Source organism: Nycticebus coucang, chromosome X (genome assembly GCF_027406575.1).
Source record: "Nycticebus coucang isolate mNycCou1 chromosome X, mNycCou1.pri, whole genome shotgun sequence".
Classification (NCBI taxonomy): domain Eukaryota; kingdom Metazoa; phylum Chordata; class Mammalia; order Primates; family Lorisidae; genus Nycticebus; species Nycticebus coucang.
The window spans coordinates 157184691-157209454 of record NC_069804.1 but is presented as its reverse complement, the minus strand read 5'-3'; the positions used below and the strand labels follow the sequence as shown (position 1 = coordinate 157209454).

The 24764-nt window shown below is 45.8% G+C and overlaps 1 protein-coding gene across 8 annotated transcripts in view; it reads right to left on the bottom strand.

Annotated features, from left to right (window-relative positions):
- Window positions 1-24764, bottom strand: part of BCORL1 (BCL6 corepressor like 1) — a 73997-nt gene that overhangs the window by 34940 nt on the left and 14293 nt on the right. For 5 of the 8 annotated variants that reach the window (XM_053580451.1, XM_053580459.1, XM_053580453.1 and 2 more), the window contains 3 exons: window positions 14680-14809; window positions 9326-9416; window positions 5801-9064 (listed from right to left, as the gene is read on the bottom strand). In XM_053580451.1, coding sequence (XP_053436426.1) covers window positions 5801-9064; window positions 9326-9416; window positions 14680-14765 — 3441 coding nt within the window. In that variant the 5' untranslated portion in view covers window positions 14766-14809. Of the gene's footprint in view, window positions 1-5800; window positions 9065-9325; window positions 9417-10820; window positions 10948-11936; window positions 12010-14679; window positions 14810-24764 lie in introns of all 8 variants that reach the window. The other 3 variants (XM_053580456.1, XM_053580455.1, XM_053580458.1) reach the window with 3 other exon arrangements.

Below are 24764 nucleotides of genomic sequence, written 5' to 3'. Positions count from 1 at the left end.
GCCCAGGCATTATTAATAATGCCATTTTATACTTTGTAGCACTTCCAACTTTTCAAAATTCTCTCATCTCTATTATTTGACTATATCCTCCCAAAAACCCTGAGACGAGAAGCTAATATTATCCCCACTGAACAGGTGAGGAAACTAAAGCTCCAAGACAAGAGGTTGAATGATTTGTCCAGGTCAACACCCAGCCCAATGTGTCTACTTACTCAAGGGGTTACCATGTACCATGCCACCCTGCAAGCTAGCCCACTTGTGCTTGCAGCAACAAAGACACAGGGCAGGCACTATGGCCTGGGGCTCCTGGTCCCCAGCTTGGGCCTCTTGGTATCAGCTCTCCCTACCTCTCCTCCCCTTCTCCCTTTCTCAGCTGCTTCCACTCAGCCTCTCTCATGCCCACTGCCTGGTGCAACCAAGAAGCACAATGGCTGTGCTCATATGCTACAAGGGCACTGTCAGCCTTACAGTCATGTATTATCACAAGCTTTGAGGTCTCTCCATGCCACCAAACAAGAAATAGGGTAGTGTAGGTATTGCCAATACTCTAGTATGCTGGGAGTGCAGAATAAACAAAACATTTGAACAACAAAAGCAGGTCCTAGGCCAGGCATGGTGGCTCATGCCTATAATTCTAGCACTCTGGGAGGCTGAGGCAGGAGGACTGCTTGAGCTCAGGAGTTCAAAGGCCAGCCTGAGCAAGAGCCAAGACCCATCTCTACTAAAAATAGAAAAAATTAGCCAGGTATGCAGGTGCCTGTAGTCTTAGCTACTTGGGAGACTGAGGCACAGGAGGATTGCTTGAGCCCATAAGTGTGAGGTTGCTGTGAGTTACTGGGACACAGGGCACTCTAGCATGGGCAACAGAGTGAGACTCTGTCTCAAAAAAGAAAAAGAAAAAAGAAATAAAGAAAGAAAAGAACAAGAACAAAAATGAAAGCAGGTTCTAGGAGGAAAAAAAGAGTTAACCTGCTTGAGTTGTTTTTCCCAAAGCAGACCTACACCTCATCTTCTAGAAGATTATCACTGTCCAGTTCCAGCTAAGGAGATAGAAGATATCTTACTAATGGAACATTTCAGGGATCTAAATTCTCCAGGGGTAGGGAGTCACCACTACCCATCAAATGCTGGGTACTCCCCCATCCCATGAACTCCTCCAGCTTCTTATTCAGTAGAGGGCTAAGCTAAAAGTTCAAGTTCAGTTTCCCCCTTTGCTTGTTGCCACTTCCTACAAATCAAAATATTAGGAGAAGGAAAAACCTGGGAGGAAAGAGGAAGATGTGGAACTTCTGCTTAAAATTTGACCTTCAGGTATGGCCAGAGAAAAACTATTTTTAAGTCAGGAGGAATAAAGTCAAATACATATAAATTTGAACATGTCCTATTTATTTCTGAATATCATGTTCAGCTGGCTCTTTCAAGTACAGATCATTCACTTTTACTTCCTAAGATAGACAAAAACAAGTAAAACAGAACATCTAGAAGGGATTTATCTGCACTTTTTTTTTTTTGAGACAGAGTCTCACTATGTTGCCCTCAGTAGAATGCTATAGCATCATAGCTCACAGCAACCTCCTCTTAGGCTTAAGTGATTCTCTTGCCTTAGCCTCCCAAGTAACTGGGACTACAGGTGCCCACCACAACACCTAGCTATTTTTTTTGTTTTTGTTGTTGAAGTTATTTAGCTGGCCTGGGGCCGGGTTCCAATCCGCCACCCTCAGTGTATGTAGCTGGCAGCATAACCACTGTGCTGCAGGCACCAAGACTGTCTGCATTTTCTTTTCTTTTCTTTCTTTCTTTTTTTTTTTTTTTTTTGCAGTTTTTGGCCAGGACTAGGCTTGAACCCACCACTCCCAGTATATGGAGCCGGCACCCTACTCCTTGAGCCATAGGCACCACCCTTCGTTTTTGTTTTTGTTTTTTTAGAGACAGGGTCTCACTTTATCACCCTCGGTAAAGTGCTCGTGGAGTCACAGCTTACAGCAACCTCCAACTCCTAGGCTTAGGCGATTCTCTTGCCTCAACCTCCCGAGTAGCTGGGACTGCAGGCGCCTGCCACAATGCCCGGCTATTTTTTTGTTGTTGTTGCAATTTGGCCGGGCCAGGTTCGAACCCATCACCCTTGGTATATGGGGCCAGCGACCTACCCACTAAGCCACAGGCACCACCTGCACCACCCACCTGTCTGCATTTTCTTGCAAGAATAAAAAATACTTTCCTCAAAGTAAAAAATAAATCGTACGCGACAACTTTTTCAAAAAGTTGGGAGAATAGGCAGACCATGTGAGAAGAATGCTCCGGTTAAAAGAATTTTGAAATATTTTTCCAAAGAATGAGAAGACAATAAAATACGTCCAGCACCAAATGAAGCAAAAGTCTCTTTGATGATTCAGAAGGCCCTTTAGGATTTCAGGAGGCCTTGGGCAGGTAGGGCAGACAACAGAGCCTGTTTTTTTTTTTTTTTCTTTTGTTTGTTTGTTTTGTTCTTTGTTTTTTGTTGTTGTCATTGTTGTTTTAGTTGGCTCAGGCTATGTTCGAACCTGCCAGCCTCAATCTATGTGGCCGGCACCCTACCCCCTAAAGTACAAGTGCCGCCCCATCAGGAGGCTGTTTTGATTCTTGGGGGCTAGTTTGGAATGATCCCCTGATCTTAGTTTGCAGATCAATGGTTTCTTCCTCAGGAAAATGGAATATAGTGAAAGAGCTAAGTTATTTGCTCTCCTGAAAAATGGACATTTACTGAATTGTTATGGGTAGTTACAAAGGGCTGAGCCCTGGCCTTAGATCCTCTTAATTTTATTCTCTACCCTCTCAATCTGCCAGTGTGCACAATAAACTGTTATCCTAATACAGGAAGGGGTACTGCTTGCCTGCTACTGAGTCATCTGCAAAACATAAGCTCCATGAGGGCAAGGACCCTATCTGTTTATAATACTAACAATAATAGCAGCACCCACTGACACTAACTGAACACTTACTATATTAGGTACTATTCTGAGCACTTATACATATCACCTCATTTAATCCTTTTTTTTGTTTGTTTTTGAGACAGGGTCTCATTCTGTAGACCAGGCTAGAGTGCATCATAGCTCACAGCAACCACAAACTCCTAGGCTCCAATGATCTTCCTAGGGTTTTTTTTTTTTTTTTTTTTTGCAGTTTTTGGCCAGGGCTGGGTTTTGAACCCACCACCTCCGGCATATGGGCCTAGCGCCCTACTCCTTTGAGCCACAGGCACTGCCCCATGATCTTCCTATTTCAGCACCCTGAGGAGGACTACAGGAGTGTGCCACCATGTCTGGCTAACTTTTAAAAATTTTTGTACAGATGGTGCCTTGCTATGTTGCTCAGGCTGGTATTTAACTCCTAGCCTCAAACAGTCCTCCTGCCTTGGCCCCCCAAAGTGCTGGGATTACAGGTAGAAGCCACTCTGTCTGGCCTAATCCTTTTTTTTTTAACCACTTTATTGAGATATCATTTATTTCTGAGATATACCATGTAATTTACTTATTTAAGTGTACAATTCAGTTTCTTTTAGTATAGTCACAGAGCTGTGTAACCATCACCACTTATCTAGTTCCAGAACATTTTACATCGCCCCAGGAAACCCTATACCCATTAAGCAGTCACTCCCCAATTACCTCATTGTCCTCAGCCCTAGCAACCACTAGTCCACTTCTGTCTCTATGCAGTTACCTGTTCTGACATCTCACATCATCATCTAATTTAATCTTCACAACAACTCAATGAATGTATATTATTATTGTCTCACCTAAAGGTGAGGAAACAGGGCCAGAGATATTAAGCAGCTTGACCAATATCACACATATGGGAAGAGGTGGGGCCAAAATTTAAATCTGGGCTCTGTACCTGGCTCCGGAGAGCACAGTCCTCACCAATCCACCATACTACTCTCATAAGGATACATTCCCCACTGCCTAAGTAGCCATTCAACAAACACTTGCTAAACATTTAGTGAAACAGTTCTATAGCAAGAGAGTGGAAGATAACATGGCAGAGCTAAAGAAGAACATTGACTTTGGAGCCAAAAAAGCTGGAGTTTGACTTCTAGCTCTGCCATTTGGTAGCTATGTAACTCTAGGTAACTTACCCTCTCTGAGCCTGTTTCCTTCATTTTCTCACCTGCAAGCTGATGTAGCATTCATTTCACACAGTTATTGTAAGGATTAAATTAGATAACATATGTAGAAAGCACTTGACATATAATAGGAGTTCAACAAACAGTAATGACTCTAACATCAAGAATTGTTACCATTATTATTACCACCAAGGGCAGACTGCAGTTACCGGACCAAATGTTACTTGTTCTACTGTGTCATGACCCATGTTCCTATTTTGTATGTCTCTGACATACAGGGGTGGTTGTGAGGTCACTGAGTGAAACCCACCCAAGCTCTTTCCCAGAATTTCTTAACCTGGAGTCCCTGAGTGGGCTTTGGAACATGGCAGGCATAAACACCCTGAAATTACTGGCTAAATTCTGAGGACAAGGTCCATAGCCCTTATCAGCTTTCCAAAGCAGTCTATGGTCCAAAAAAGACTAAACTTATACCACAAACACAACTCTTTGGCTAGAAATCTGTCCCTTAGTATACACCAATATACTAGTTGAAGGCTTATTAACAGAACTTCAAATTGTTACATATTCTGAATAAACCCCATGCTCAACTGTTTTAAGACTCTCTTGGAGGACCACTGGATTCTAGTCCAGAGTTTCTGGACCCACCTTTTTTCCTAGAACTCTGCCACCGATTAAGAACCAAGGTCAAGCCTGGGCATGGTGGCTCACACTTATAATCCTGGCACTCTGGGAGGCTGAGGCAAGAGGACTGCTTGAGCTAAGGAGTTCAAGACCAGCCTAAGCAAGAGCAAGACCCAGTCTCTATCGAAAATAGAAAAATGAGCCAGGTGCTACAGCACATGCCTGTAGTCCCAGCTACTTGGGAGGCTGAAGCAGGAGGATCACTTGAGCCCAGAAGTCTTTTTTTTGTCTGTTTGTTGTTTTTTTAATGTGAAACCATTTGTTTAATCCTAAATCAAATGATTTTCACAACAGTGAAAATTAGTGACTAGTTAAGGTGTGCCATTGTACATATTTTCTGACTGTGGTTTGATGTGAGCTATGATGACACCACTGGACTCTAACCAGGGTGACAGAGCAAGACTCTTGTCTCAGAAAAAAAACAAACAACAACAAATGACAAAATCCAGATGCCCACTTGCCTTGCACACCAAATTCTCAATATGCCAAAACCCAAACCTGCCATCTCAAGCATTTGAGGGGGTAGGAAACTGGTGGGTTAGCCCTGAAGCAAAACTGGCTATGACTTAACCAAACTCCAAGCAAATCCTAAACAGGCTCCCCATAAAGGTATAAGGAATGACCCTGTCAAAGGCCCTTCTCCAGTCCCCAAGTTCTCATGGCCAGTGCTCGTTTCAGCAAAGGAAAAGGAAGACTGGTTATTCAAGGAAGAAACAGCCTGTCATTAATTGATTTCCCTCACCAATACCTTCTTCTACTTTCCAACCTCATCTGGGACAATGGCTTCCTTAGCCTCAGGGACAGAATTATTTCCCACATCCGATACTAAAACACCATATATAGAAAATGTAACTTAGAAAGGGGACAGCAAGTCATTATTCACTTTTGAAAAGTCTTCTAATCAGTTCAGCTCACAGTTACTCAAAACACAGTGCCATGAGGGAAGGGTGACAGAAGGTTGCCCTCTGCAGGTGAAGTAGACCAACTCAGCACTACCCTTGACTATGTGGCACTCACCTTCGGTCTGTGGGAGCTCCGGACCACGGCCTTGGTTTGTGGCAGCTGCTGCTGCTGCTCTTCACCATCCTTCTCTTTGCACTTCATCTTCTTAGATGGCAGAGATTCGGTCATATCATCTGACTGCCACTTGTTCTTGCAAGCAAAGACCCCTATACTTTCCTGTTTCACTCGAGCCTGCCCAGCCTTACCCCGAACTTCAGCTTGGCTCCTCTGGGGAGCTGCTGGGAGGCCATCAGCCCGGAAGCAGGTGGCTAAATTGAAGGCCATGTCACTATCCACCTTCTCCATTTTCACCCGCCCCAGGTCCACCTGGCTTCCAAGCTGTGAAAGCTCTGTGCTAGAGCTCCTCTTGCTGCTCGGAACCACATCCACGATGAGTTCCTTGGGGTGGCTGTCATGAGGTAGCAAAGGTAGCTCAGGCATCTTGCGCAGGTTCTGAGGGGTGGCCAGGACCAGTTCATGGGACATATAGGTAGCCAGCACTTGGTTCTTAGGCTTCGTATCTCCTGCTAGCTTTATACTACAAGCCCCCTGGGGGCTTTCCATTTTAGGAGTGCTGTCAGAACGGAGGTGGCTCTCTGATTCCTCAGGCCCCTGATTTACTCGAATGTCCGCACTGCTAGGCTGAACAGACAGTGCAAGAGTCCCTGTCTGAGGGCTGAGGGTCAAGAGGACAGGGTTGACTTGTTCTTCATAAGGCTTGGCAGCAATCCGGCAAGGTTTGTTCTTTGTGACAGTGTCCTGCTCTGGAGCAAATGGGCCCCCAGCCCGTGGCTGCCCCTCAGAAAGTCCATGCACAGCTTCACTAGAACCAAGAGATGGCACACCAGAAAGCTCAGAAACGACACTGGTGGGCCTGACGGGCACCCCCTGAGTGGGGGTCAACTGCCCGGCACTGGAAATACCAATGGAAAGCAGAGATGCATGGTGGTATGGTGACCAGCCAACAGGCAGAACCTGGGTGCTGGTGGGTTTCCCATTGACTGAACACCGTGGATAAATATTTGCTGGCCCTGTGGGTTTCCACAAAGAGAGCTCCTTGGTTTGACACGCTGGCAGCCCAGGGGCAATGCAGGCTGGGGTGTATCGTTTGACTGTGCTTGGCTGTCCCTCAGCACTAGCCTGGCTTCCCTTCTTGCCACACGTGGCACCAGTGTTCTTAGGCTCTCCTTGATCAATGATGGAAATAGGCTCCTGCTTGGGGAGATGGCGGGGGTCACGGTTGAGGCCCAAGTTGAGATCTTTGTTCAGCAGCAGGGATGCAGGCACTGGGTTGGCCACTCCCACATAGGTGCCAGGAATGGTGCTGATCAGCGCAGTTGAGTTTTTCACCCAGGTGCTTGGGTCCCCATTCCTCACAATCTCGGGAAAGATGACAAAAGGCGAGGAAGCAGAGCCCAGGCAGGAGGTGACATTGCTGCCAGCAGCCTGTGTTGTGCGCTGAGACCTAGACAGGACTGTGGAGAGGAGGGCCTTGCTGCTGGTGTGCACAGGCGTCAACACAGGCATGGGGGGTGTCTTGCGCTGGTTCGGCAATGGAAGCTTCTGGCGGTTAGACTTGGAGGAGAGATCAAGGGGCATCTCACTACACTCAGATGGAGAGGCCATCTCTCGCTCCAGCTGTGGAGGTGACTTGAGGGGAGAAAAGGTAACAGAAGTCCCTTCTGTTTGCTGCTCAGTGCCACCTGGCATCTTGGCAGGGTGTAGTGGGGCTGAGCTCCCACTGGGGGCTGGCAGCAAAGGCTGTGGAGCTGGAAGCACCTTGGCAGAAGCAGTGGCAAGAGAGGTATCTGCCAAAGGCCCAGGGACCCCATCAGGTGCAGGCTGGGTGGTGGTGCTGCCAGATGGGGAAGTGCAAGGGAGCCTGTTCACCTCCAGGGAGACCAGCTTGGAATCTGAAGTCAGAGGCCGGGCCACAGAAAATGCATATGGGTAAGACCGGAGCTCTGGGGAAGCCAGCACACCCGGAAGACACCTGTCCTGCAGGTAAGATGGCAGGACTGGGAGTGTGAGAGTAGAGGAAACCCCCAGTGTGGTTGGCAGTGTGGCCACACTGAGCGGCTGCCCACAGCTCGGAGGTGGGATATATACCAGTGGCTGGCTCGGGGTCAGCACTGTCCCTGGCTGAAAGGACAGGGGTACTTTTTGCATAGCTGGTGCCTGAGCTGCAGGAAAACATACTCGACTCAAACTGAAGGAGGCCGGGATGGGTGCAGAGGTGGGAATGGCAGTTGGTGTGGCAGCAGGCATGGGTGTGGGGGCTGGAGTAAAGATTGGGGCTGGGGTGGGTGCAGGCACCGGCGTGGGAGCAAAGGCAGGGATGAGGGTAGGGGTAGAAGGTGGGCCTGAAGATGGGGTTGGGGTGGGCATCGGCACAGATTGGGGGGCAGGAGCTGCTGGAGGTGTGGATGCAGGCAGGGGAGCCAGAACTGGAGTGGGTACAGGAGCAAGAACCAAGGTTGGAGCTGAAGGGGGCACAGGAGCCTGAATCAGAGCCAACGGAGGAGCTGAAACTGGAACTGAGAGGGGTGTGGGAGCTGGAGTGGACAGGGGAACTGAGCCTGAGGGGGGAGCAGAAACTGGCACAGGCACCAAGACTGAGGCTGAAACCGAAAGGGGGTTCGAGTCAGAGATAAGCGTGGGCAGTGATGGTGGTGCTGGAGCCAGAGCAGGGACTGGTGCCAAGGGAGGGGAAGGAGCTGGAACCGAAGTGGCAACTTGGACTGGAACGAGCCCGGAATGGGGCACTGGGGCAGGGACAGAAAGGGGAACCTGGAATGGATCTGGAACAGATTGGGGGACAGAGGCCGAACCGGGAGCAGGGGGACAAATGGGGGCTGGCAATGGACTGAAATTAGTGGTAACAAGAGGCAGGGTCCCTTCAACAGGGACTCCAGTCCCCAGAGTTGCCAAAATGAAAGTATTCTTCTCCCCGACACTGTGCCGAGAGTCTAAAGCCTTTACTCCGACGGCTGAGCAGTCAACCTGTTTGCTCATTTGGGTGTTGAGGGGAGTCCAGGAGCAGTCAGCCCTGTTGTTGCTTGCCTCAGCACTGTCAGGAGCAGGAAGCTTGAGCCCGTCTCCTGGGCTGCTCAGTGGTGCCAAGAGGCCCTCAGCCTCTGCCGCATTCCCAGCATAGTCCATTTTTGGCTGTGGGTCGTCAGACTTGTCTTCTGACTTCTGCCCAAGTTTTTCTGTTGCAGTGCCATCTGAATCTGCCCCCCGGGCATTGCTGCCACTTCCACCTGCCGTGAGCTCCACCTGCAGTGACAGAATAGCATGCACGTCTTAGCTAGCTCCGAGTGGATGGTGTAAATGTCCTGGGCCCCTCAGTGGCAACTGTAGCTTGACCAACCACATCTCAGCAGAAGCAAAGGCCAGTCAATTTCTGTTTCCCCATGCCAATTCCCAGGAGGTACCCTGTCCCTTCCTGCCCCCTTCTTGGGATGACAGGCTGGGCACAACTGGGTAGCTCAGCTCCTCCATTTCACAGGTAGCATGTGGCTTTACATGGCCCCTTACCTTGGAAAAACTGCCGCTGACACAAAACTCCTGAGATCCAAAGTGCTGGCAGTCACCTGTCGTGGACTCCTCATCAGAAAGAGGTGCTCTTCTAGTATGGAAGACACAACCAGACAAGGGACATGAGGCCCAGTCTTTGAGCCATTACCATCTTCCCCCAAATGCCCACTGTCTGCCTGGGTTTCCATAAAACCTTCCTGTCTTGCTTCCCTTGGTAGTTTGGAGGGGATCATGGAGAACTGGAGTGGGGGTGGGGGGTCCAGGTTGCAACTTCCACACCCAGCTTTGCAAGTTCCTGCCAAGGAGCCTAGACTCCCCTAGTTGGGCTGTTTATCCCAGGATCTTGCCAGGAGTGTGGCAAACATCCTAGCACCTTTACCTTTTCCCCAGAGCTTTCTCATCAGGGTCACCACCCAGGATGTATAGGGCATTGGCCAAAGGGAGAGAAATATGAACCACTAAAGGCCTCAAAAGACATGCAAACTATTTTTCTTTTCAATACAATCCTATTTTAAGTCTATAAGGGAAACTAGCTGAAAATGCCATATGGGGCCTGGCACCCATAACATAGTGGTTACGGCACCAGCCACATGCACCAAGGCTGGCGGGTTCAAGCCCAGCCTGGGCCAGCTAAACAACAATGATACCTGCAACAAAAAAATAGCCGGGTGTTGTGGCGGGCGCCTGTAGTCACAGCTACTTGGGAGGCTGAGGCAAGAGAATCGCTAAAGCCCAAGAATTTGAGGTTGCTGTGATTTGTCTCAAAATAAAAATAAAAATAAAAATGACATATGGGTAATCCTTTTCTAAAACAAACCACCACCCTCATTGTGTTTTCAGGTCTAGTCTATTAGGACACGTAATGATACTGCTTTGAGGCCACATCACTGGGTACCAAGGGCATCTTAAGGACACCACTTCTTTCCCTCCAGGAGATATCTCCCCCTTTTCTAGAATTCCAACCAGCGTCCTCCCTTCTACTTTCCTTCTGCCCTTGCCTGTGTCTCATTCCCTGCCAGGGCCCTATGTCCCCTCCCAGCATTCTAGCACCATAAGACTCTCTTTCAACTTAAAGGGATTCCCTCAAGGCCACAGATCCCATATTCAGGTTATTATAGTACAGAGAAAAGGGATCAAGGCCAGAGAGCTGGGTTCCAAAGGAGGAAAACTCAACTGTAGCTCTTCCTGCTCAAAAAGTCTTCTCCAAATTACAGGTAAGAAAATGGTCTAACAAAAAAAAAAAAAAAAAAGTCAGCCTGAAAGGGTAAAGTTTGGTATTTTAAGTAAGGTGAGAACTACTGCCCACTGCCTTAGGGAGGAAATTCCTGGGGGAGGAACTTGGGGGGTAGAAGCAGGCAAGGAGGAGGTTTGGGTTAAAGAAATGAAGCCCCAACATAAACACTGTGTTTCCTGGGTGGGCAAACTATAGGACTGCTCTGTGTGCCCCTGGGAAATGCACTGCGCGTAGGGTCAACCCCGTTCTTTGGAGCCTCACCCAGAGCTCCTGAAGACAGCCATAGTAGAAGCTGGCTCCTGCCCCATCAGCCACCCTAGCCAACAAGGAGGTACACGGCCCTGCTAACTCTCTCCTTCTTGTTGAAACTGGGACTCCAAAATTGTACCTGGAGCAAGAGAAGCAAAAAAGGCAAGGAGAGGCACCATGGGCCTCTCTCTCTCCCCATCTTTCTGGGGTTCCAGAAGGGGTTAACCAAGGGGGAGAGAATTATTCCCTTTAAAAGGCAGCTAGGCTGGCAAAAGTGGCAGGGTTCCACGGCTAGAAATGACTGCTGGTGACAAACAGAAATGACTGTAAGGAAAGGCAAGGGCTTTACATTCAGTCAGGAGGTCTGAAGGGAAGGCCCAAGGAAAAGAGAAAATATTTTTCACATCAACTCCTCAGAGACCAGAAAAGCAGGACCTATACCTAGCCTTGGGCTGGGGGAAGCATGTTCTAACTAGACTTGCCAGGGATGGTTTTGGGGGGAAGACAATAGTGCCAGCAGTCTCCCCTTCGCCAACCCCACATGGGAAGGCACTATTTATTTACATTCTTTTCTCTCCTGACCATACAAAGGAGAGTGAGCTGCATACTCGCTCCCCTATGCTCAGCTCCCACACGCCTGAAATCACACTTGAAAGCAGAAACCCTGCCCTCGAAGGCAAGTCACCGGAGAACCACAGAGCCAGGCCAAGCAACAGCAGTGCTAGCTACTCCAGCTATCCCCACGCCTGAGTGCCAGCCCTCAATGCACTAGGAAAATGTTGTATGGCCACGTTTCAAATCCTCTAAGGAGAGGGTGTGCAGGCTAAGCAAACATTAAATTGCTCCATTGAGAAAAGAGCCTGGGACAGGGATAACTTGCAGGGAGGGGGTCTGAGGAGAGCTGGGTTATGAGGGTGTGGGTGGGATGCAAGGGTAGGAGGGAACAGCAAGGACACAGGGCTGTTATGCTCAAAGCTTTGTTGAACTTAAACCAGAAACGGGCATGACCTCTCAGGGCCTTTTTCCTAATTATTAAGGGCTAGCACCACTGTCAAACTGGACCTTTATCAGTTTTTATTTGGCCCAGACTAACTCTTATATATCATCAGCACACACAAGACTCCTTACCTCCTGGCCCCTGCAGACTCTTCCTGGCTCAAGTGTCACCCTACCCCAAGACTGTCTTCATTCCAGGGAATAACTGGAATAAAAAGACTGTCTTATTATCTCAGGGAAACACCAGTTCTCAGCTCAAACTCCTACTCATTCCTCAAGCTCATCCCTCAAGCTTCAATAGCATTGTCTCCAGGAAGCCTTCCCTTATTTCCCCAAGAAATTGGTCATTTCTGCTTCTAGATTCCCACAGAACCTGTACATGCCACTCCAGAGCACTAACCACCTTGACTATTGGTTCACTCTATTTGTGTTGAATAAACGCTTGTTCAATGAAGGCATGAACTAATACTAGAAAAAAAGCAAACAAGTAAACAAACTGATTACTTACAGAAGTTTGACTAGGGTCAGCCACCTAGAGCCAGCAGCAAGCCCATCTGCCCTGTTGTGAGGTTCCCAACCACAGATGCTAAAGCTGGGCAGGCTTCTAAAGTATCACTTTAGAGCAGAGGTCCTCAAACTGTGGCCCGCAGGCCACATGAGGTGGTGTGATTGTATTTGTTCCCATTTTTTTACTTCAAAATAAGATATGTGCAGTGTGCACAGGAATATTTGTTCATAGTTTTTATTTATTTATTTATTTATTTATTTATTTTTTGTGGTTTTTGGCTGGGGCTAGGTTTGAACCCGCCACCTCCGGCATATGTGACCGGCGCTCTACTCCTTGAGCCACAGGCGCCACCCTCAGTTTTTTTTAAAGAAAACTATAGTCTGGCCCTCCAACGGTCTGAGGGGCAGTGAACTGGCCCCCTGTTTGAAAAGTTTGAGGACCCCTGCTAGAGTTAACCCCCAAGTACAGCCTTATACCCCAAATTTCTACATTCTACTCATGTAAAGGGCTGAAGGAGATGGGTTTTATAAATAAAGATCACATTTTGGCAAACAGCAGTAGCATGGCTTGAACTATGGCAAGAATGTGACAATAAGGGTGAATGAGAACAGAAGTGACAACTCTTAAAAGGTCATCTAAACCATCTAAGACACATTTGGTCAGTTAGCATGCCAAGAAAGGTCCATAGGAGGGAAAATCAGGTTTTAAGCCCACTTCCTGCTCCTTTCTTGGTAGGGATTTAGAGTGAACCAAGGTAACTTGTCCACTGGTTCTGAAGGCTCTAGTCCAAATCTCTGGATCAAAGTCTCAACTACTTATAATTAGATCAACACAAACTGGCAGTGAATACTTACACAAATCAATACCACCACTCTGCCTTTCCCTAGATCATCTATCTCTTAGTAATTATCTAAGGACATACCTCATATGCAAAGGAAATTACATTTCTTCCTCAGCATTTGAGAGAAATTTTGTCTTATTTTCCTTGGTCTTGACTTTTGTATTCTGATTTTAAATTCCTTTTAAGTCCATCTCTAACTTGTTCCTCAGTACAGAAACCATAAGCTATCAGGCACTAATAGCTTAAGAAAATAAAGAGGTCTATTCTCCTAACCGTAACCTCAGACAAGTACACACTTCTTCAGTTAGGAAAAGAAAAAGAAAGTGGATAAACACAAAGACATCCACTCCTTTTCTCTTCAAAATCACCAATATCCCTCCATATGTGGATGCACACTTGTAAGATTTACTCAAGATATATCAGCTCTTCAATCCTGGGAAAAGCCATGTCGTTGTATGTTTTTGGTGATTTAACTGCTGTATTTGAATTTAAACAATGTACTGAAGGGCGGCGCCTGTGGCTTAGTGAGTAGGGTGCCAGCCCCATATGCCGAGGGTGGCGGGTTCAGACCCAGCCCCGGCCAAACTGCAACAGAAAAATAGCCGGGCATTGTGGTGCGCGCCTGTAGTCCCAGCTGCTTGGGAGGCTGAGGCAAGAGAATCGCGTAGGCCCAAGAGTTAGAGGTTGCTGTGAGCTGTGTGACGCCATGGCACTCTACCCGAGGGCAGTACAGTGAGACTCTGTGTCTACAAAAAAAGAAAAAAAAAAATGTACTGAAATAACAGCAAAACACCAGCAAGCATGGGGATGCTATACCTTCTCTGAAAATGGAAAAGGCACTGTAGTCATCATACAGAGATCTCTGGCCAAGGGTTATGAAAGTTAAGTATAAATTCTGAAGGCCATTCTGAGAGCCCTTATTATGGGACATGATCAGGAAATAGCACATCTTGTTCAACCAAATTATTTTGGTGAAGAGAAATTTGAAGACACACACATCAGGCAAGCATCACCAACTCTCAATGTTGTGTTAGAACTATGTTGGACAGGCTCATCTTCCTTTAATACTTCATAAGAATCTCATTTCAAATCAGGAGTAGCCTCATGCTGCAGGAAAGTGCTGACTGTAAGCATGCCTACTACCAGTTCCTAGTATAAAGTTGAATGATGAAACCACCTTTCTTCCAGGCCTAGATAAGGACCAAAAATATCTTACACATATCCTTGAGCACTAACTAAAAGTTGCAATCACCTGAGCTTTTCCTTACTCCACAATCTGACAGCTCTTAATGAGTAGACAAGTACTAGCTGGCAAAAAGTCATCTTTTGGCCTCCTCACCTTCATCTAAACAGGCACAGGTAGAGCAGGCCACTCACTCATCCCTTATCTCAGAAATCTCAAAACTAATCAAGAAGAGTCTCCTCTTCAGGGTCCCTCCCCAGGCCCTATCGCATATGGTCACCCCTCCAGTGACCATGTATCACTCAATGGGGGCCAGCAATAGTCACCTTCCAAGCTTCCTCACCTCTCTTCGTTGATGCCACACATGCGAATCCGGTCAGAACTAGTCCAGTTGTGCACGCCGCTGTAGAGCGGTGCTGTAGAGATCATGACAGCCACTCACCTCCAGATAGGACCCGCTGTGGCCACTCCCCCTGGGGAAAAAGCCAACACAATCAAAATGTGTAACAGGACAGCTGCTTTAACTACCTTTTACACAGAAACATTTCAATAAAGGTAATGATTGCATTGAAATGTCAAAGCAGTCTCTCTCACAAACCAGCTTGCTATGTAAAATTAAGGTCCAAATGGGGAACAGAGAGCTCTAGGCTTCTAGGAATCCATAGGTTTTAGGATGGAGATGAGGACACTGTTAATCACCTAGGGTGATTTTTAAATTACTGTAAAAGACAGAAACACTTGAGTATTCAAGGAAATTCGATCTATTTCAGACAATGAAATGACAGTATGTTTTTCTACATTTAACCTAACCAACTACAATTAGAGGGTTGTACCCACATATGAATGGTGCATTCAAAGACTACTGGGGATCTTTTTCTCATCTACTCTCTATTCCATGGTACCAAAGTATTTGAGTGACACAGGCAATTTTAGCTCTCCAGAGGAAGCACATGCTTTCATTATAAGTAAGCCCTTCAAAAACACTCTATTCTAGCTCGGTGCCTGTGGCTCAAGCTCAATACACCTGAGCTGGCAGGTTCAAACCCAGCCTGGGCCCGCCAAACAACAATGACGGCTGCAACCAAGGGATAGCCGGGCGTTATGGCGGGCACCTATAGTCCCAGCTACTTGGGAGTGGAGGCAGGCGAATCGCTTGAGCCCAGGAGTTGGAGGTTGCTGTAAGCTGTGATGCCACAGCATTCTACCCAGGGCAACAACTTGAGGCTATGTCTCAAAAACAATAACAACAAAAAAACTCTATTCTGACTTCAGGTTAAACATAAAGATCCCTCCAAATCAGGTGATATTCCTGTACTCTGATGACTAACAAGCAAACAAAAAACTAGTTCCATCAAGAACCACATGTTTCTGTCCTTGTCCCTTCCTATTAGTCTGTCATCCCCATGACCTAGCACTTCCTTCACCAACCAATGTCCAGCTCTCACTGTTGACAACCAGGGCACAGTCAATTCACCTTCCAAGAAAATAGCTTTATCCAATGAGCTTGTCTTGAGACCCTATGTTACAGCATGTTAGAAGGTGGTGCAATACAGGTTAACAAACATGGAGACAGTGGAGGGGTGTGGGACAGGTAGGCTACAATTTGAAATAGGGTGATCATGTTAGGCTTTGCTGAGAAGGAGGTATTTAGACAACATGAAGGAAATGAAGGAGCAAGCCATGTGAATATTTGGGTGAAGAGCATTCCATGCAGAGGGATGGGTGCTATGCCAGGGTCCTGGGCAGGCAGTTTCCCACTAAGATGATGGTACAGCCAATAGGCTAGTGTTGACAAGAGGGAGACAGTAAGAGGTGAGCAGAGATGTGTCCACCCTTGCCCTTGCTGGGCCTCATCCTGCTCCCCATCTCTGCAGAGCAGGACAGCTTGTTTCCTTCACCCTTTTTCTTTATACTTTCCCCTCTCCTAGCTCCTCTGATCCAGTGCCTTCTGGTTTCTCTGGGGTCCTTTTCTCCCAGTGCCCACCTCAGGGACCTGTGCATTCACTGAGGTCTACCCTGTATCTGGCTCTCTGGCTCTCCTCACCTCTGCCCCCCTCACCCATTCCTTCCTCTTCCTGTGTCTCAAGGGTCCTTCCCTCCTTCCCTTCCTACCCCACCCAACCCCCTCCTCCCTTTCTTTCTCCATCCCTTCTCCCCTGACTTCCTCCCCCTTTCCACCTCTCTCCCCTGTCCTCTCCTTGCTTTATCTCACCTTCCCCATTACCCTCAGTCTCTCCTCCCTCTCCCTGCTTTCCTTTCTCCGTCTCCTGTACTTCCCCCTCCCTTTTACTTTTTGGCCTTCAGTCTGTCTGTCTGTTTCCCTCTGCTTCTCTTTTCCTCCTCCTCTGCCTTTTTCTCACTCTCCCTGACTTTCCCACCCCATCTCTCTCCCTCTGTGAGAGTTGTCAGCACTGCCCCTGTACTCTCAGCTCACGAGCTCCCAGTTTCAATTCACCCTTGGTGCTCTGATGACTCCCCAATCTGTATCTCTAGCCCTGACCTCTCTCCTTAGGCCCAGACCAGAATTTCCAGCTGCCAGCAACTCATCATTAATTGGATGTCCACCAAGCCCCTCAAACTCAACATGTCTCAAACCATACTCATTATCTGTTCCCATAAACCCTCTCTGCAACCCCCATGCTCAGCACGCAGCACGTTTCCCATCTTAGTTAATAGCACACTGTTCCCTAGCCTAGAAATGTCTCCCTTGTCATCTTCAACTCTTTCTCTCCCTCTGTCACCCATATCCAATCAGGAGTCAAGCCTCAATAATGCTGTCTCTATCTTCACCTTCTACCTCTCTTGCCACTACCCTCATGCAGGTCCTCATCAGCTCTCACCCAGAATATTACAATAGCCTCTTAACTGTTGCCTTTGCCTCCACTCTTGATTCTACAATCAATTCATTTCTAAAATGCCTGTTCGATCATATCACCCCCTCCCTCCTCAAAAGCTTTCAACAGCTTCCCTGGGAGCTTCAGCATCAAGCCTATTTTTCTTAATATAATCTTCAGGGACCTCAGAAACTAGCCTTCAAACCTCCTCTCCAGCCTCCTCTTCCACCACGTCCTGCCTGTTTCCTGCCACCACCACCCCCATTCCTGACTCTTCCCAAGCAGACCATCTAGCTTTAGGACTATACTGCTTCCACACCCTGAAACAGCCTCTCCTCATGCCCCATTTCCTCTGTCATCCCTTAAGACCTAGCTTAAATGTTATCCATTCGTCCCTGAGCCCCTGACCAGTTAACCGCTTCCTCTCTGATTTTCCTAAACATCTAATTTCTACTTCTACCACAGCACTGATTCTTATTCTCCTCTGCAGTATGGTTAGTTGGGGGCATGGCATGTCTGTCTCCCCCATCAGACAAACAGCTACTCAAGGTAAGAAGCAGCATCATTTCTGTTTCTGGTTCCTCTGCAACACCTTACATATAGTAAGTACTCAGTAAATGCGAATTACATGCAACTGACTTCTGGATAGGAAATGAGGTGATAACCCCTAGAAATTACAAACAGCAAAATTAAACAAACAAAAAATGTTCACCATGCTTCCTTACTATAGAAAAGAATTTTGTACTTAAATGAAAAAAGCTATGCATGGCACACCCTTCTGAGCTGTCTGATTTTAGCCCAGTTAATTGCCTTTAAGCTATTTTGTGTCTCTATAAATTGTAACTGATGAACATATAAAGTCTATCTTGTCCCATAGAGTTTGGATTGACTTCCCTCCCCACTGTAGAAAAAACAGTTTTGTTTCCATTTGCAATTCAATTCCTTTACTCCATAAATTTGTGCTTTTTAACTTTTTCTTTGAACTGGCTGTAGTATCTGTCTGGTTCCCTTGTTGATTAACTGAGTAAAATAAAATCTTTAACACGTGTTCGTTTTTATATCTGCAAGAGAGTCCTTATTTTTTTTTTTACCTTTCTCTGAAAGTTATCTTTTAACATTACTAAGACAGTTACGCAAGTTAGCATAATTTTAGAAAGTTTTTTTTTTTTTGAGACAGAGACTCAAGCTGTCCCCCTGGGTACAGTGTTATGGCATCATAGCTCACAGCAACCTCCAACTCGGGCTCAAGCGATCCTCTTGCCTCAGTTTTTCTATTTTTAGTAGAAACAGGGTCTTGCTTTTGCTCAGACTGGTCTTGAACTTGTGAGCTCAAACAATCCGCCTGCCTCAGCCTCCCAGATTGCTAGGATTACAGGCGTGAGCCACCGTGCCTGGCCATTTTAAAAAGATTTTTAGCAAGGATCCCATTCCCTGGACATACTCATTAATCAAGTTTTGACTGTTTCTTGGACTAGGAATATCCTCAGTTTAAGAAACAATAGCTCAACCTATTGGCTGCTACACCAGGTACTTTTTTTTTTTGAGACAAGAGTCTCAAGCTGTTGCCCTGGGAAGATTGCTGTGGCATCACAGCTCACAGCAACCTCCAACTCTTGGGCTTAAGCGATTCTCTTGCCTCAGCCTCCCAAGTAGCTGGGACTACAGATGCTGGCCGGGGCACCACCCACCAGGTACTTTTTTCATCTTTTCTCTCTAGAAAGCATTAGATGACTGAGGCAATGGAAGGAGCCATTCTTGTCATAATATACATTTCAACACATACAAGTTTTAGTTGCTACCTAAATACCTATAAGCAGCAGATATAAGTCAGTGGCAATAGATTTTTCACTCTCATGTTTATTTTTGGTCTGTTTAGAGGGGAATAGTAGTTTGTAGACTCTGAGGCAGAAATTGGAAGAGAATCCTGGCATTTGGAAAAAGAACGTATAAAACATCACCTACATAAAAGGGTTTTAGACCAAACAAAAAGAAAAGAAAACCAAACTTAAAACCAAAATAATTACTATACACTACATATTTTATGGCTATCTAGAGAGCAAAACTGATACTGCACACCCTATTTCACAAGATCCTCATGATGGAGCATCCACTGAAATCTTTGCCTCCCAATCCTCTATAATGATTTTGTCAGAGGAGCACCACTTCCTATTTGAAGCCCATTGCTGCTAATTAATAGTAGCTTTTGCAGATGAAGAGGGGGAAGAAATACAGGCAGGAGAATTCTGAACTAAGTGGTCTATATAAGAAAGCAAGATTGGTCCTCCTGAACCAGAGAGAAAGCAAAGGGAACTTCCAAAGCAGCACTAGAGAACGCCTGACTGCATCAATGTCCACATAGGAAGGTAGGAAGAAGTCAGGATGGTCTGCGTAAAGCAATGTTTCCCAAACTGGGGAGCTTGCCCGAAATACAGATCCATAGGTCTCAGCCCTGGAGATTCTTATCCAGTAAGCCTAGAGTTTTGTTTTATCATGTCCAATCAAATTAGTAACCACTCAACTGTAAATTACTCAGCAGAGATAAGCAAAAAGGAAAATCTTTTGCAGACATGCCACACTTGGAGGGTTCACTGGTGTACACGGTTGCGTACTCGCTTGCTTTTCATTTGAAGCACCCATACCCCATTTTTTCCTCTCTCTCTATCTCCCCCTCTCTGATCGGAACCATCACATCAAAGGTGAAGTTCCAAAAAGGAACTTGAATGAAATTTGGTAATCCCAAATGACCCAGGAAGCACAGGCCCAAGTATATGAAATACCTCAAAGGATTTTTCCAGATGTCACAACCATGTAATTGTTAAGAAATGAACAGCTGCATGGCCCAAGAATCAAATGCTGTTGACTGCCCAGAAGGCAGTGGGACCATGAGCTATTCCCACTTTGGGGAAAAAAACTCAAAAGACACATACAGGCTGGGCACGGTGGCTCACGCCTGTAATCCTAGCACTCTGGCAGGCCCAGGCGGGTGGAATGGCTGAGCTCACAGGTTCGAGGCCAGCCTGAGGAAGAGCGAGACCCTGTCTCTAAAAAATAGCCAGACATTGTGGTAGGTGCCTATAATCTCAGCTACTTGGAAGGCTGAAGCAAGAAAATTGCTTGAGCCCAAGTGTTTGAAGTTTACTGTGAGCTATGATGCCAGGGCACTCTATTGAGGGTGACAAAGTGCAACTGTCTCAAAAAAAAAAAAAAGAAAGAAAGAGAAAAGGCTCAGCACCCATTACTCAGTGGTTAAGGCACTGGCCACACGCACCAGGGCTGGTGGGTTCAAACCCTGCCAAGACCTGCTAAACAACGACAAAAAAAAAAAAATAGCTGGGCATTGTGGCCAATGTCTGTAGTCCCAGCTACTTGGGAGGCTAAGGCAAGAGAATCACTTAAGCCCAAGAGTCTGAGGTTGTTGTGAGTTGTGACGCCATGGCACTTTACCTGGCGTGACATAGTGAGACCCTCTCTCAAAAAAAAAAAAAAAAAAAAGACATATATAACTCATGGTGAAGACAAAGGAAAACACATGCTCCACCAATCCAAAGCCATGAGTATGGCTGAAAAAATAAATATTTTCAATTTAGGAGGCTCATGCATTCAAAAGTTAGGAGGACTAACTAAGATCTAAGGAAACGGCCAGGTATAGTGCCTCACACCTATAATCCCAGCTCATGGGAGGTCAACAATTTGAGAGCAGCCCGGGCAATATACAGACTCCATTGCTATGAAAAAAATGTGTTAATAAAAGAAATTAAAAAATTAAGATATGAGGAAATGAATCCAAGCAGCAGACAACACAGAGTAGATAGCCAAACACAATCACCACACTATGGAACAGAAGAAACCAAAAAGGAAATGGACTAATAGGAGAGCAATAATTTTAAAATGGTGAAAATAACAGCTAAGCTGAGGGCCGAACGGAAGAGAAACCATAATGAAATAGTGATCTTTTAAAAAAATCCAAATGAAAAACACTAGAAGACAAGGGTAGGTGTGTTGGGCATAAAAGAGGAGCCCATCGCATATCACAACCAAATGGGAAAAAATGAAATAGGGGAACCTGAAATATTTCACCATAATGGGCCAAACTGAAACACTATGGGGAAGCACAGAAGACAGACATTTTATACAAGTTTAGAGAGAATATGTTTAGAGAGAATATGTTCTCAAAAGGGAAAGAATGACATCAAATTGTCGCCCAAGTTGGGGTTGGAAAAATTACTAATAGGGGGTGGGCAGGACAAAAATCTCAAAGGAGATTTTACAGATGGGGTAGAATTTTTTTTTTTTAAATGAAGATACCAAACAGATTTCACAATTACAAGCAAAAGAATGGTTGTCACTGTGTATGTGAGGAAGAGAAGGACATTAAAGGAGGTAAATAGCGCATCTACCTGACAAATAATTTTTAGCAATGTAGGTACTACTTAGAAAATTTTTAACTCTGCAAATGATCAGATAGGGTGTTCATCAAGTTGACAAGTGCTGCAGAATCACACATAGCTCCCTTTGTGGCCAAAGACCCCTTAAGTGCAGAACAGTAAGAGCTGGCAACTGTGGAACACAACTAGTCCCTCTACACCAATGGTTCTCAACCTGATACCGTAAGCCTTTAATACAGTTCCTGTGGGTTGCAACCCACAGGTTGAGAACCGCTGCTCTACACATAACATGAAACCTGCCCATTCATTCATGTTAGACTCTACCATTAAGACAGTAAATTAGAACCCAAGATTAACAAGGTCTTGATTAAACTAAATCTGGTAGTATCTCCCCAGGCTCTTCTTGGTTCATACTGCCTGGTGACCTGGAAGCAATTATGAGTTTAAAAAAATGAAAGAGCTGGAAAATATTCATCTTGAAGCCTGGCCCTGAATCTGTCCTCAAGAGGATAGGCGTGGCCAGTAGACAGTTTAAGGAAAAGGGTTGGGTCCATGATGACTAATGAGTAGTAAAAACCAACTTTGGGACCTATTGCTCCAATAGAAACCCAGAGCTCTGGCTTGGTGCCTATAGCTCAAGCGGCTAAGGCGCCAGCCACATACACTGGAGCTAGTGGGTTCAAATCCAGCCCAGGCCCACCAAAACAATGACAACTACAACCAAAAAATAGCCAAGTGTTGGGGTGGGTGCCTGTAATCCCAACTACTTGGGAGGCCGAGGCAAGAGAATTGCTTAAGCCCAAGAGTTGGAGGTTGCTGTGACGCCACAGCACTCTACCCAGGGTGACAGCTTGAGACTCTGTTTCAAAAAAAAAAAAAAAAAAAAAAGAAAGAAAGAAAAGAAACCCAGAGCTCTTGGTAAAGTTCTCATGAGACAGAGACAAACTTCACAGAAACAAAGGAGAGGCTATCCCATTATCCCACATTGGAAAAAACAGCATCTAGACATCCCTGAGGAGATCTGAGAGACCACGGACAATGAGATCTCAAGGCTAAAGGCAAAAGGCCATGGCTTCTACCCAGTCACTGGAGTGCCTTCAGAGAGAAGTCAAAACTTCTCATCATTTTCCATAGGAAAATGTACATATACATAGCACAGATAACTGGCTTTAGATATGGAACTCCTATTAGAGATATTACCCCCCTGGTGGCTCCTTCTATGTATATTTAACAGGAGACTAATATTCCTTTTTCCCTACTTCATGACATACCCCCAACCCTGTCTCCAACTGAGAAATTCTCTCAAATTAAAACTATTCTACTTTGGCTCAGCGCCCATAGCTCAGTGGTAAGAGTGCCAGACACATATACCAGGGCTGGAGGGTTCAAACCCAACCTAGACCTGCTTAAAAAAAAAAAAAAAAAAAAAACAATGACAACAACAACAAAAAAGTAGCCGGGCGTTGTGGTTGTGGCCAATGCCTGTAGTCCTAACTACTTGGGAGTCTGAGGCAAGAGAATCGCTTAAGACCAAGAGTTGGAGGTTGCTATGAGCTGTGACGCCATGGCACTCTACCAAGGGCGACATAGTGAGACTCTGTCTGGAAAAAAATAAAATAAATTGTTCTATTTTAATGACGGCCCATGTAAGAGTATTCTAATGTTCTACTCAGGCTTTCCCCCCAATATTTATATTCTCTTATCTTTCCCTACTAGTAACCAAATAGCATTCCCTGACATCCAAGAGTCCCACTGACATGCCCCAATCACTTTGTTTCCTGTCATGCCAAGTAGGTTCCTCTATCACCACCACCACACACAGACACACACACATTCATCTGAAAATAATCTGCCAGGCCATTTAAGGAACGAAGAAGGACTCTTTCTGCTGTTCATCCCAACCTTCTGCCTAACTAAATTTCTTTTAACATTTTCTAGTTCCCTGGATATTTTTTTTCCTATCTAAATACTTCACACTGGTGTTTACCCCAGGGATCAGTTGCCTGCACACAGTTCCAGCCCGGACACCTTCATAGACTACTTGGGTACCTCCATGTTTAACAACCTTATTTATAAACATTTATGAGACTGAATAAAAAAGTAAAGTTAACTATTTATTTGAACTCATTCAAATGAATGTTGCTACCTCTGAAGTAGTCACCTCAAGAGGCTGGATATTTATCTCAACTAACTGCCCAGGGCCTGCAATCTCCCTTCCTCTGTGAGCATTACCAGCCAATCCCATTCCATACCTTTGTCAATCTCAATAGTACTGAATCCCATCCTTTCAGGGACAATTCACTGTTTAGGAATATCCAAAATCCATTCAGAACCATCTAATCAAACAGCACACATAGCCTACACTGTGGAGGAAAAACTTGGGGGGCACTCCTAGTCCTCACTTCCCACCATCTCAGACCTTATCATGTCACCTGCAAAATGGGCATAAACTACTAGTTCCTAGTGAAAATTGAAAATAACATAAAAACATTTAGAAGGCCCAAAGGCAATTTATCCCAACAATAAAATAGGCAAATGAAAAAGTTTTAATCTTTCGGCTGTGCCTGTGGCTCAAGGAGTAGGGTGCTGGCCCCATATGCCGGAGATGGAGGGTTCAAACCCTAGCCCCAGCCAAAAACTGCAAAAAAAAAAAAAAAAAAGTTTTAATCTTTCACTTACATTTTTATACCACCAGATTATTTTAACTTTTCTACCTGCTGCTGTAATACTTCTTTCCTATTATTCAAACACTACTCACTTCCATTCCCAGAAGTAAGGAAGTTATTCTACTCCACTTAAAGACACTTTGGCCAGGCACGATGGCTCATGCCTATAATCCTAGTACTCTGGGAGACTGAGAAGAGAGGATTGCTTGAGGCCAGGAGTTTGAGACCAGCCTGAGCAAGAATAGGGCCCTGTCTCTACAAAAAACAGAAAAATTATCTGGGAATGGTGGTGCACACCTATAGTCCCAACTACTTGGGAAGCTGAGGCAGAAGAATCATTTGAATCCAGGAGGGTGCAGTGGCTCATGCCTATAATCCTAGTACTCTGCGAGACTGAGGCAAGTGGATTGCTTGAGCTCACGAGTTCAAGACCAGCCTGAGCAAAAAGTGTGACCTCGTCTCTACTAAAAATAGAAAAACTGAGACAAGGGGATAGTTTGAACCCAAGAGTTGGAAGTTGCTGTGAGCTATTAACGCTACAGC